At 46.4% G+C, this 14,245-nt stretch overlaps 1 protein-coding gene across 11 annotated transcripts; it reads left to right on the top strand.

Moving 5' to 3' along the window:
- The first annotated feature begins 237 nt into the window (after window positions 1-237).
- On the top strand, window positions 238-9,640 carry CBY1 (chibby family member 1, beta catenin antagonist). 11 transcript variants are annotated; one of them, XM_024991388.2, is made up of 7 exons: window positions 238-338; window positions 3,124-3,238; window positions 3,983-4,010; window positions 5,435-5,519; window positions 6,654-6,759; window positions 6,848-6,966; window positions 8,987-9,640. In XM_024991388.2, exons 4-7 carry the CDS (start codon window positions 5,442-5,444, stop codon window positions 9,065-9,067), a joined length of 384 nt encoding a protein of 127 aa, XP_024847156.1. In that variant the 5' UTR covers window positions 238-338; window positions 3,124-3,238; window positions 3,983-4,010; window positions 5,435-5,441; the 3' UTR covers window positions 9,068-9,640.
- The last annotated feature ends 4,605 nt before the right edge of the window (window positions 9,641-14,245 follow it).

The following is a 14,245-nucleotide window of genomic DNA, read 5'->3' on the forward strand; positions in this document are numbered from 1 at the left end:
CAGACCAAGGGGTTTTCGGGGAGAGTGAGTGTGGTTTCTCGACCTTGCCTATAGCTCAAGTGACTCCAGAAGATACTGCCTCTGTGGAGTCTATCAAGTATGTCAAGAACCGTCCTCATGAGTTTTTTGCGCTTCGCGTAGGCTCGCGATGGGGACCGCACGGCGCCGGGTACCCCCAGATCTCTCGGTGGTAGAATCCGGCGGGGCTGAGCCCGCGCATGCGCGTAGCGGCCGGGCGACACCCGCGCTCGCTTTAGCCGCGGTTGACTGGGCCTCTGGTGGGTACCAGGCGGGAGGTCGGGGGTTTGTTTGGAACCCCCGACTTTAGGGCACTTCAGGTACGTCTCTGAGCCCGGCATCGCCCTAGGGTCCGAGAAAGGGTGGGACACCGGCGTTCCCCGGGGGACCTAGGGCCTCCCGGCAGCTGGAGCGACCGGAGGACGCGGAGCAGGGGGCGGGGGCCGGGTTCTCCGCAGGCGGTGCACCGCATCTATCGTAGTGTGTTTCCTCCTTTGTAAGTTGTGGTGGTAATTCCCCTCGTAGGTCAGCGATGAAGGTAATTAACGAGAGCGCGCGAATGAACGCTCTCTGCGGTTAACAGCCCTGCGAGGTGGCCGTGTACCTGCGTGGCACGTACTTGCTTGGCTCTGAAGTCTTTGAGATTCTGATGAAAGCTAGAGACTTCTTTCTCACTTTCTTGTTAGATTAAAAGAAGATACTGTATTTTATGGCCCATTGCAAACGGTAAAGCATTGCATAGTGAAGAAGTGATTACGATCATCAGCGCAGAGGCGTAGACCTTATTTGAAACCCAGTTCCACCGCCTTCCCACGGCATGACTGGAGGCACATTACTTAACTTCTCTAAGCCTCAGTTTTCTGATCTGTAGATGGGAAAAAACTACTTGATCTTTTTCCATCAGGCCGGAATACTGGAGTGGGTAGCCTAGCCCTTCTCCAGTGGATCTTACCAACCCAGGAATCCAACCGGGGTCTCTTGCTTTGCAGGCAGATTCTTTACCAGCTGAGCTAGCAGGGAAGCCCTGATTGTAAATAAAAAAGCCTGGGGCCCAGAGAAGTAAGTGCAGGAGCCCAGTGGGGGTGAACAGCAGAGCAACCGATGGAACCCAGATGCTCTCCGTTTGCTTCCTTTGTGCTGAGCCCTCTCTCTCTCCAGGGAATTTCACTGGAAAGAGGGCTGCCTGGGGCCAGGGGTAGAGGTGGTACCTCTTGGTCCACACTCATGTTCCAGAATCTCAGGGTCTTAGCCGGAGTTGTTTGTGGATGAGTGGATCTGACTTAAAAGTTAGTCCAGACCCTTCCTTTTCCTTGTCTGTAATATATTGATGATGGGCATTGGTTTACAAGAATTAGTGAGGTCATGGGTGAAGTGTCCTTGTGAACACATTATTTACCAGAGAGGTTTTGTTTCCTGAATGTTATTGACCAGAGATGTATTCACTTACATAACAAATCGCCAGCCATAGGCATTAGATTCTGCAAAAGTCCACCCCGTCAGCAATAGGTTAAAACCTGGAAGACTAAAGTAGCTTGACCAAGGTTTAGCCGGCAACTGAGAGGTAGAACTGGGCCTAGAACTTAGCCTGTTGTGTCCAGGTACTATGCTCAGTCTTAGTGTTCTTAGCACCACCGTGGGCTTTGCACGAACAACTTGGCTGATTTTTCCTTCTTCAGACGTCTCCAGGTGCTTGGAGGGGCAGGGACTGCTTCTTATCTGTTTTTTTGTACATTAGTTTGGTTTGTTTTCATAAGTTACATGTGAATATATTATCATTGTAATAATTCATTAAATCCACAAACATATTTCTTTACTGTAACTTTATATTGTAACACGAAATTGCCACTATTTTGCCATTTGGGGTGTTTTTTTAACCTTTAGAATGGCAAATTCAGGGATTAAGATGGCAGAACAGGGATTAGGATTCCATGCTCTCACTGCCAGGGGCCCAGGTTCCATCCCTGGTTGGGAAAGTAAGATCCCAACACAGCTAAAAAAATTAAAATTAAAAAAATCTGTTTAAAAATGGTAAATTCAGTTAAGTCAGCCATCCTGCTTCCTTTCCCAGATTTAACTGCTGTGTGCAGTTTGGTGTTTATCCTTCCAAATCTTTTTTATTTAGAGACCTATATTTTGCTTTTTTTTTTCTTTTTGTCTTCTCATGTGGGATTATAATATATACATTGTTGTGTTGCTTGCTTGGTTTTTTTTGGTCATGCCATTGGCATATGGAATCTTTGTTCCCCGATCAGAGATCAAACTCATGCCCTCTGAATTGGAAGTGTGTAGTCTTAACCACCAGCCCACCAGGCAAGTCCCTGTCACTTGCTTTCTTAACGATAGAGTGTGTTGGATGTCTTTTCAAGTAAGTACACGTATTACTGTCTCTTTGTTTTTACTATCTAGTGTTCCCTTATGGATTTCCCCAGTATTATTTGGCTATACCAACCATTGGTAGACCTTTTGCATTATTTCTTATTTTTGACTGCTACCAACAACAGAGAATATTTGTGTGAACATGTCCATTTCTTTCTGGAGGATAAATTTTTACAAGTAGATTTGCTGGCCAAAAACTATGCACCTGAAAAACTTTACTAGGTTTTGCCTAATGGGAAAAATGATAGCATCTTATGTTTCCACCAAGAGTATCTTTGTCTCCATACCTTCACCAACATGCGATTATTAATCTCTTAAATGTTGCCAACATGATGGATGAAAATGCTTCTTTTTATGATGTACCCCACCAGTTATTAATACAAGGATAATTTGGTATACATGTTTAGCCAACTGACCATGGCTATGAACCTTGGGAAAACTGGATAACTTCTTTGAGCCCTAGTTTTCTCATTTCTGATATGGACAGGGAAATTACCTTATGGGATTCCTGCAAGGAATAAAAGAAATGTATGAACTGTCCCCAGCATTGGCTCCAACCTCTCATGGATACTCAAGAAGTGATATTAGTTAGTTAGTTTTTGTTATGACCTTTTCTTTTTTGGGTTAAAACTGTTCTCCCTGGATATTCCTATTTCATTCCTGTTCTGCCCTCTGTGGACATAAGAGTAATTGTTTTCCCTCTTCCATGCTTTTTCTTTTCTCCTGCAGAAACAATGCCAGGGCCTTCCACGGTGTTTGGATGACATAGTAGCACAGCTTCAAAGACCTTCAGCATCTCGGTCCCCACTGCTATCCCACTCACCATCAAGATGGAAGCATTCTGGTTTGTCCAAGTCCTAAAGTGTGATGCCCCAGCCCAAATGCCATCTCTCAGGCTGTGGGTCCACCACCGTTTTTTGGAGGACTGTTGCTTTACAATGTTGTGTTGGTTTCTGCACAACACTGTGAATCAGCCATAAGTATGCATGTGTTCCCCTCTCTCTGGAGCCTCCCTCCCACCCCCCACCCCATCTCAGCCCTCTAGGTTGTCACAGAGCGCTGGGTTGAGCTGTGTTATATAGCAGCTTCCCACTAGTTATCTTTTTTATGTATGGTAATGCATGTGTTTCATGCCACTCTCTCAATTTGTCTCATCTCTTCCTCCACTGTGTCCACAACTCTGTTTTCTATCTCTGTGTTTTTAACCACAAACACACACCAGTAAAACTCATGAGCACACACCCCTAAATGTCTTATGTATTTTATTTGTAAGTCATATGTACATATACTTCTATACATATATGTATATCTATATTGTAAAGCTTCTAAAGAAGCTTCTAAACTTTTGTCATTAATTTTACTGATATTAATTTCTACATCACTGAAAACAGTACAAAATTTTTCCTTTGTGTTCTTATTGAATATATGTCTTGCTAATTGTGATGAAAACCTACTATGAGTTATTTTTTAATAATAGCTGACATAAAGCCTTATTTCAAGTAGTCTGGAGAAGTACCCTCTCTTTTTGGCCAATTTCTTGCTAGATATGATAAACTCATTACCATTTTTATCTCATAATGTGGTGAAGGAAGAGTTTATCCCTGGGAGGAGGAAAGGTGAGAGCTCTGCTGCTTTCTTTTTGCTCATTTGTGCCTTCATTATTGTTCTCGTCATTCTACGGTTTCTTAGAGGGAATCTTGTTAAGCTATCTGTGTATTATACATTAAAATTGGGCTTCTCTGGTAGCCCATATGGTAAAGAGTCTGCCTGCAATGCAGGAGACCAGGGTTCGATCCCTGGGTTGGGAAGATCCCCTGGAGAAGAGACTGGCAACCCACTCCAGTATTCTTGCCTGGAGAATTCCATGGACAGAGGAGCCTGGTGGGCTATAGTCTAGGGGGCTGCAAAGAGTCGGACACCACTGAGCAAATCACACACACGCAATACAGGGAAAGAAATGAACCGTGGCCCTGCGTCTCACCACATACAAAAGTTAATCGCAGATGAGTGGCTGTCCTAAATGTGAAAGCTGAAAGAAGAAAACTTCCAAAAGTTAGTGTGGGAAAATATCATGACCTTAGGGTAGGCAAAAATTTCTGAAATAAAAACCAGTAATCCTTAAAAAAATTTAATGTCAGATCCCATTAAAATTGAGAACTTCTTTAATCAAAAAGAAACCAATAAGAAAGCAAAAAGACAAGTTCCCAGAAAAAGGCTTTTATTTATTTAAAATAGAGTATGTGTAAAAGCTGCTGCCCCAGTTATGAGTCTTAGCAGTGTCCAGGAGTAAGGATCTCATGCCTTTTGTTGTTCAGTCACTCAGTCGTGTCAAACTCTTTGCTGCCCCACAAACTATATAGCATACCAGGCTTCCCTGTCCTTCACTGTCTCCCAGAGTCTGCTCAAACTCATGTCCATTGAGTTGATGATGCCATCCAACCGTCTCATCCTCTGACACCCCCTTCTCTTCCTGCCCTCAATCTTTCCCAGCATTAGGGTCTTTTTCCAATGAGTCAGCTCTTTGCATCAGGTGGCTGAAGTATTGGAGCTTCATCGTCAGTCCTCCCAATGAATATTTAGGGTTGATATCCTTACTGTCCAAAGGACTCTCTTGAGAGTCCTTCTAGTGCCTTGGTCTAGTCTATAAATCTAGTGATGCCAGTTTTTAATGAAACTTAGGACCAGCCAGTTAGGCACTTGCCTGTGGTTGACATAGACTAGTCACACAGACCTGTGTTCAAATATCAGCTCCCACTTAGACCCTTAGTCTTTCTAAAGCTCATCTGTCAGATGTGTATACTCAGAGGAGATGAACCAGGGCGATTGTGAGGACTGAGATGTCGCCAAGGCTTGGGCATGCTGGCTAGCACATCATGAGCACTCAGCACAGGGGAGCTGTCCCCAGGATAGTTAATGGTCACGACAGAATGTGTGTTTTATGTGATTGCAGGACAGGGGCACAAGGGCACAATCCAACTCTTTGTACCCCTTGACTTTTTCTGACCCTGGGAGAAGGGAGCATTGACCTTTCCTTCATCAGGCTGAAGATGCCTCTCTTTGGAAGTACGTTTAGTCCGAAGAAGACGCCCCCTCGGAAGTCGGCCTCTCTCTCCAACCTGCATAATGTGAGTATCAGCAGTGGTGTGCAGTGTGAACAGAGCCTCGAGCCTGGCCTCTTTTGGGAAGTGTGGTCCTCCAGAGGCATCCTCGTGGGAGGGTATCCTTTTAATTCATATGATTGCTATTGCTGAAAACATGTTTTAACTCCTATTTGGAAATTCTTATCAGAGCTGTTCAAGAACCATAAAAGACAGTCGTTCTCATTATGATTTTGGGGACCAAACGATCTTATCCAGTTTGACTTCAGTTGATTCCCAAGACTTGGCCAGGAATCAGTTTTTAGTCATGTCTGAGAACAAATTCATTCTCAAAGGATGATGTTTTGCCAACATTAAAAACGTTCAAAAGGATTTGCCGCAGCTCCAAAGGCAGTTTCCAAGCTCCTCCAGGATAGAGGGTTTGCATTCATTTCTGTATATCCAGTACCAGCCCTGGCCCACGGTGGGCGCTCAGTGAGCTGTAGAAACATCGAAAAACACGTTAAAGAACAGCTGCTACCACTAATTGGGACTTAGCATTTTATGCCTTTTCCAGGACATATGTAGCTCCATAGGAAGCAAGTGATGGCTCAGGCTTACATTTAAAAAGACTTTTCACTTGACAAAAAATTTACAGTGAGACTTCTTAAACTGCCAAGTGCTCTATAGATATGAAATAATTCAGTTTGCAAATTTCATCATATATAGATTTTCTAGAAAACACTTGTTATATAAAGCAGTACTTTTCTTTTATAGTTTAAACGTTTTTTGGTACCTTATTTAATTTTCTGACTTTATTTGAAAAAAATATTATTAAATGTGCCAAGTTATGATTAGAGAAAAAGAAATGAGTTGTTGGGGGTCACTTAGTCGGGGGTTCCCATGTGGCACAAGGGTAAAGAAGCTGCCTGCCAATTCAGGAGACCCAGGTTCTATCCCTGGGTCAGGAAGATCCTCTGGAGGAGGAAATGGCAACCCACTCCAGTATTTGCCAGAAAAATCCATGGACAGAGGAGCCTGGCAGGCTACAGTTGGTGGGGTCGCAAAGAGTCTGATGCAGCTGAGTGCATGCAGGGGGTCTCACAGCTAGCAGAAGAGGTGCTGGGCCACAAGCCCGTGTACTCTGGCTGCCTGATGCCAGCATGAATGTCTCACCCACAGTTGGACCGGTCAACGCGGGAGGTGGAACTGGGCCTTGACTACGGAACCCCCACCATGAACCTGGCCGGGCAGAGCCTGAAGTTTGAAAATGGCCAGTGGATAGCAGGTGGGCTGCATTTCCTGCCGTTTTGCCCCAGCAAGATGGTGGAGAGCAACCACCACTTGGTGACCGCTGGTTGTGCCCCTTCTGCCAGAGACGGGGATTAGTGGCGGTGTGGACCGGAGGGAGGCTCAGCGCCTGCGGAGACGGAACCAGCAGCTGGAAGAAGAGAACAACCTCTTGCGGCTGAAGGTGGACATCCTGCTGGACATGGTGAGGAGGGCGGCCGGGGGCGATGCCTTGGCTTTCCCTGGGCAGCTTCACCACGAGTCATTTCAGCCGGCCCACACTCTCGAGTGCCAGCTTTCCCAGGCACAGTGCTCTGAATCCAAAGATACGAGACCAAGGCAGACACAGTCCCCACCCTCCAGGGCTCAGTCTAACTGAGAGAAGGACAGTAAACACGGTGACAGTCCTCAGGGTAAGGACAGAGATTGGAGTCTTGTCCAGGCCTGGCATCCGCAAAGGGGAGAGAGAGCGTCATCTGTCCAGTCAGGAGCCCATCAGGGGAAGGGATATGTAAGGAAAGATAAAGGGAGGCATGGCGGCCAGAAGGCATTCAGGAGTGAAGGACAGTCTGCTCCTGGCTAGGCAGGGACCCACACCAAGCAGCCATTAGCCAGAGCCTGGCGAAGACCTGCAGAGAGCCACGCTGCCTGTTGGCATCGGTTTCTTGTGGCTTTTAAAACAGCCTGTTGGGAGAAGGCAATGGCACCCCACTCCAGTACTCTTGCCTAGAAAATCCCATGGACAGAGGAGCCTGGTAGGCTGCAGCCCATGGGGTCGCTAATAGTCGGACACGACTGAGCGACTTCACTTGCACTTTTCACTTTCATGCATTGGAGAAGGAAATGGCAACCCACTCCAGTGTTCTTGCCTGGTGAATCCCAGGGACAGGGGAGCCTGGTGGGCTGCCGTCTATGGGGTCGCACAGAGTCAGACACGACTGAAGCGACTTAGCAGCAGCAGCAGCAAGTTCAGGTGGAACCAGGTGTCGTCATGGCAACACAAGATTTTAAGAGAAACCTCCTTTTAACTTTGTATAGAGAAGGGAGAGGAGAATCTGACACTTGCAGCCTGTTTCCTCAGTTTGGAGACCCCTAGCTTTCCTGCCCGTTACCCTTTCAGTCTGAAGTCTACTTTATATCAACATAGCCACTGTTTTCTTTTGATTAATGTTTGTATTATATATCTTTTTCTATCCTTTTTTGTTAACCTGCCTATATTATTGTTATTTGAAGTGGGTTTCTTATGTAGTTGGTTCATTTTAAAAAATATCCTCCAGTCTTTTAATTGATGTTTTTTAGACCATTTAAATTTAGTGTAATTATGATATGTTAGGGCTTAAGTCTGCCAATTAATTTTTAATTTCTAGTTATTCTGTTTTTATTTTTCTGTTCTTTTTCCTATCTCCCTGTGAGTTTCTTAAAAACATTAAAAAAAACTCCATTTCTGTTTAAAAAAAAATAAAAAAAAAATAGCCTGTTGAACATAGAGGTGTATGTGAAGGTTTGCCGAGAGGCAGGAGAGCACCCTGTCGTGGTTAAGAGCATGTGTCTGTAGCTAAACTGCCTGGGTCCCTGACCCAGCTTCGCCCCTGGCTCTGTGACTTCAGACAAGTTACTTAACTACTCTGTGTGAAGAAGCTTAGTGTCTTCAGCAGTAAAATGGGCCAGAAGAGAGGATCCACCTCATTACTGAGTTAATACAAGTAAAGCTCTGGGAATAGCATCTGGCTCGGGAAGTACCGCTCTTCTGTTTCACAGTCAGCTGACCTCTGGAGTCTGTGTCTCTCCATCCCTGTCTGCAGCATCTTCCACCCTCTCCTCCAGAGACAATTGAGGGATCCTGATGAGGGGAGTGGCATTCTTTATCAGCCATTTTTATGTGAGCCATGACTCAGAGGCAGCTTGGTCCTTTAGCCTTGAAATCACCAATATCTGCGCTTTTCATCCCCTGAAACCTGGTGTCCTTAACACAGTGAGTGCCACACAATCCTAGGTGATCAAAAGTGATGACAGAATGGATGGTGAATGTTCCGCAAGCACTTGAGGCCCTGGGTCATCAGGAGGTTACTCTCTGCCCAGTTACAAAGGGGTTCCCATCATGGAGGCGCTGGCAACGTTAGAGAAATGCCAGGGGGCCTCTACCAGCGCACAGGGCTGACCTTGCCAACCTGAGTCATGGCCGTGAAACGTCCCTGTCGCTTAATGGTTTGCTGTTCTTCTTCCAGCTCTCAGAGACCACTGCTGAATCCCACTTAATGGAGAAAGAGCTGGATGAACTGAAGAGCGTCAGCAGGCGGAGAAAATGAAGACCCCCAAAGACATCTGTTCAGAGAACAGAGGGAAACCCATTCATCAGAAGAGGGGAATGTGGTTGAGGGTATTTTTAGCCAAACGGAGGGATCAAGTCCCGAGAGAGAGCATCATATAATGGGGTCAGAAGGCACCAGCCCCCTTGGGTTGGGGGTAGGAAGGTGACCGCAGTGGATTCCAGGCCAGTCTTGTGCTTCACGGCAGGGGAGACCTCCCCGGGGAGGCCTGGAGGTGACGGAAGCCTTTGGGTTTTCTCCAGTCACTTAACACCCAGATGCCCATGGCCCAGGCTCACCATCCTGGGATGGAGGTCATCCCATTATCCCCTCACGTCGGTGTTTGAGGTGTGGTGCCCTCTCGTTAGGAGGGTCTCAGATGAGAGGCTGTCCTGGTTCTCTTCCCTCCAGCCCATCCTCTCGCTCCTTTAAAGAACACTCATTTCCCCCAGATCCACAACCTCCTCTGGCTTCAGCATCTCGGCAGCCAGTGCCAGCCTTCCATGGCAACACTATATTTTTGTTCTACTTTCCTCTTTACCCTACTTTTTAAAATTAAATGATGTTATCTAATCTCTGTGGCCAAAGTGACTGAAAAAAAGAAGGCTCAGTTCCTGAGGAAGTGACTTATGGAGGCTGGGTTCTAATCCTGGGATGCGCCATCCGCTAGGTGTAGGGGGGATGTCCCCATCACAGGAGAAGCATTCCAGTTTCCTGGGCCTCAGCAGAGGCTGAGCTGGAGCAAAAACGGTCACTCTGCCCAGATCCCCTGCCTTCTTTCCGGGTGTTGGGACTCGTCTGGACCTGGCAGAGACTGAGTGGTTGGGATAGAGGGCTGGCTTCCCCAAGTGGGAGTTTGTACCCTTAGAGGGAGCCGGGCTTCTCAGGCTGGTGGAGGGAGCCAGCCAAAGTCAGCGAGAGGGAGTCCAGCTTGCAAAGTCCAGGGAGAAGGCTCTGAGGGCAGGACATGGAGCTCCAGGCTTTAGACTGGGGATGGCTACTGAGGTCAGCTGTTTCTGGACGCCTGTTACCCACCTGGGACAGGGCTTTGGATCTTGCTTAGACTCTCTTTTGCTCCTCAGTTCAGCCCTGCAGAGCAGGGCATATCAGTCTGCATGCCTGCTGGCAGATAAGGAACCAAACTCCAGAGGTTCCAAAAGCTGGTCTGGGATCAGAGAGGAAGTGTGGGAGCCTGTGATCCACAGCCCACAGTGAAAGAGGAGAGCTGGTGAGGGGCTGCCTCATGTAGTCCATCCTCAGGGCCAGCTCCCTGTGGGGTAGATAGAGAAGCCCCAGCCCATAATCTTCCTTCCTGGTGCAGGAGAGACTAACTTAGAAGACACTGAGAAAGGATACTGGATGAGACTGCAAGTTTTCATGTGCAAATAATAGGAGCAATGGAGAGCTTGCCTATTGCTCAGCCAGTGTCTTTAGCAACCATTTACTGTGCACCCTGGATGCTAGACATCTGTAGACAGTGGTTCAATGGTCTTACGACGGTTCAGCTTAAAATGTTTTGACTTTCAGTTCAGTTCAGTTCAGTCGCTCAGTCGTGTCCGACTCTTTGCAACCCCATGAATCACAGCACGCCAGGCCTCCCTGTCCATCACCAACTCCTGGAGTTCACTCAGACTCACATCCATAGAGTTGGTGATGCCATCCAGCCATCTCATCCTCTGTCATCCCCTTCTCCTCCTGCCCCCAATCCCTCCCAGCATCAGAGTCTTTTCCAATGAGTCAACTCTTTGCATGAGGTGGCCAAAGTACTGGAGTTTCAGCTTTAGCATCATTCCCTCCAAAGAACACCCAGGACTGATCTTCAGAATGGACTGGTTGGATCTCCTTGCAGTCCAAGGGACTCTCTTTTTAGAATGGCGCCAAAGTGATATACATTTAGTATAAACTGTATTTTGACTTACGATAGTTTTCCAGGCTAGCAAAATGGATATTCATTGGAAGAACTGAAGCTGAAGCTCCAATTCTTTGGCTACCTAATGCGAAGAGCTAACTGAATGGAAAAGACCCTGCTGCCGGGAAAGACTGAAAGCAAAAGAAGGAGGTGGCAGAGGATGAGAAGGCTGAGACAGGTTTATTGGGACATAAACCAAAGAAGGGCTATGTTTCTAATTCTCATGAAAAATTCTCATGTTTGTTATCATCATCCCCTGCTTTTAGATGAAGAAACAAGCTCAGCAAGATGACCCAGATAGAAGGGAAGGATCCAGGACTGAAAGCTTTGGAATCAGGAGGGGCGTGTTTCATGGTCCCAGTGATGTGGGTCCTGGTTCCCTCTGCACCACCACGGGCACCTGATGGGGATTCAGCCGTGTGGAACAGCTCTGCAGTGAGGAAGCACTTGTATTTAGGGTGAGGAGGGAAGCAAACCATTGGTGAGTTTCACCAGAGGAAAGCCGATTCACTTTTTTTTTTTCGATTCACTTTTATTTGACAAAAAAAAATCCCTCTGGCTTCCCTGTGTGTGAGAACAGATGGAAGGGGGCAAGGCTGGGACCAGAGAGGTGGCAGTTTAGGAGAAGTCAGATTCTAGGCTGGAATTGAAGGTGGAGCCACCAGTGTTTGCTGATGAATGTGTTGTGTGAGCTGAGTCTAAGGATAAGTCAAGAAGATGAGGATTTAGCTCTTAGCCCCTACCTTTTTCCATTTCCATTTTCCCAGTATTGTAATGTCACACTTTGATTAAGCAGTATTCATTGTTCACATGATACCTACCTTAATACTGTTATAGATGAGATTTGGACTGTACTGTTTATTATCTTTGGGCACAAAGGATAAGTCAAGGATAATGAAAATCTGTAAGAAATGGGAAAAACAATCAGCCGTATCTCACTACCATAAAGCTTTTTGGTTCCCCCCTCCACCCCCTGCCACACAAACACACACACACACACTGAAATGCTATGTGGTTTGGGAATTCCCTGGTAGTTCCATGGTTAAGACTCTGCATTCACTGCTGAGGGCCTGGGTTCAGTCCCTGGTCAAGGAACTAAGATCTTCAAGCCATGCAGTGTGGCCAAAAAAAAAAAAAAAAAAAAAGCTGTATACCTTCAAGATCTTACCTTTTTGTCAGATACATCTATCAGATGCTGGCTAAAGTGCTTCCTCCTCCAAGCTTTATTGACCAAATCTACTACTTTGGGGGGCACCCAAGTAAGTAGTGCTGTCTACTTAATGTTTGCTATCATTTGTAATCACTGCAACCGTCTTGTAAATTTCTGAGCTGAGTGTCATTAGGGAAGAACTATTATTGAAGAGCTGAGATAGAAAGTTCTGTGGGTATGAGGGAGGAAGAGCAAAAAACCAGAGAAGGGGTTTCCCTGGTGGTCCAGTGGTTAAGAATCCACCTGCCAATGCAGGGGACACAGGTTTGATCCCTGCTCTGGGAGGATCCCACGTGTCTCATGGCAACTAAGCCAGCCCTCTAGAGCATGTGGTCCACACAAGAGATGTGTGGTGGCTTCCCCAGCACAACGGGAAGCCCGCACACCTCAACAGAGAGTAGCCCACTCACTGCTGCTAGACAAACCCTCGAAGCAGCAATGAAGACCCGGCACAGCCCAAAATAAAGAAATGCTAAAAAAAAAAATTACATCTTGAGGCCTAGTAAGGGGATCCATATGCATAATTGTACACATATGGGCTGATGTGTATGGTTTTTGGGGAGAGGGTACTTAGAACTTTTGTAAAATTCTCAAAGGGATCTATGTCCCACACTGAACCAAACCAAATTAGGAACTACCGTATTGCCAGTTTCACATTCTGATATGAGAGAAACAGAAAAGGTGGAAACTATAGAGTTGAGGGGATAGGGGATAAGAGGAGCTGGGGGCACGGTTCTAGAACACCTCAGCTCCATCCAGACGGCAGAGTCACCCTTGTACCCAGCGTGGGACATCACCCCTCGTTGATGGCACCCGCAGCTTGTCCCTGCACAGAGGCTCTGGGCTGCCATCGGTCTTCTCGTGTGTCTCCTCTGCTGCCACGGAACCATTGCTCCTTAAGATAATCAATGACGCTTTCCCTCCTTCCTCCCCAGCAACTCCTCCTTGAATTCACTGTTGGGTTGGGGGAAGAAGATGCCCTTCCCTACCCCTGACACTTTTAGGGGGATTTTTGGAGGATAGTTCTGATTTTTTTTGTTATTCTGATATTTTGGCTTTTAATTAAAAAGTTTTTTTGTGGCAAAACACATAACATAAAAATTACCATCTTAACTATTTTAAAGCATACAGTTAAATCATATTAATACATTCATTGTATTGTACAACCATCACCACCATCAGGGACTGAACCTGTGCCCCGAACACACACCCCCACCCCTGCAGTGGAAGCACAGTCTTAACCACTGGGCCACCTGGGAAGTCCCCTATTATTGGGTTTTGTGGGGGTTTGTTTTTAGATTTTATTTTTATATATTTATTTATTTTGGCTGCATTGGGTCTTCATTGTGGTACTCCAACTCAGTAGTTGCGGTATGTGAGATCTTAGTTCTCTGACCAGGGATCAAACCTTGGCTTCCTGTACTGGGAGCACAGAGTTGTATCCACTGGACCACTGGGGAAGTCCCATAAGGCCCGTATTATGGACAGTTGACACAATCCAGATCAATGGGTCATCATTGCATTTTATGAGATTAAGAAGGAAGATTATCTAGACTTCCTTGGGGGTCCAGTGGTTTAAGTCTTTGCTCTTCCACTGCAGAGGGTACAGGTTCGATCCCTGGTCTGGGAACTAAGATCCCACGTGGCTCAAGGCCAAAAATAAAACAGTAGAAACTTCTTTAAAAAAGGAAGCCTACCTCCTAAAGAGTTGTGACCCTTCCTCAGGCAGTCTATCTATCTCCCAAGGAGGTCTCCCAAACCAGTCAGTCCTAAAGGAAATCAACCCTGAACATTCATTGCAAGGGTTGATGCTGAAGCTGAAGCTCCAATATTTGGCCACCTGACTTGAAGAGCCAACTCTTTGGAAAAAACCCCGATGCTGGGAAAGATTGAGGGCAGGAGAAGAAGGGGACAACAGAGGATGAGATGGTTGGATGGCATCACCAACTCAATCAACATGAATTTGAGCAAACTCTAGGAGAGTGGAGGACAGAGAAGCCTAGTGTGCTGCAGACCATGGGGTTGGACATGCAGAGTCAGAGAGGACTTAGCAACTAAG

The sequence above is a fragment of the Bos taurus genome, chromosome 5 (assembly GCF_002263795.3).
Source record: "Bos taurus isolate L1 Dominette 01449 registration number 42190680 breed Hereford chromosome 5, ARS-UCD2.0, whole genome shotgun sequence".
NCBI lineage: Eukaryota > Metazoa > Chordata > Mammalia > Artiodactyla > Bovidae > Bos > Bos taurus.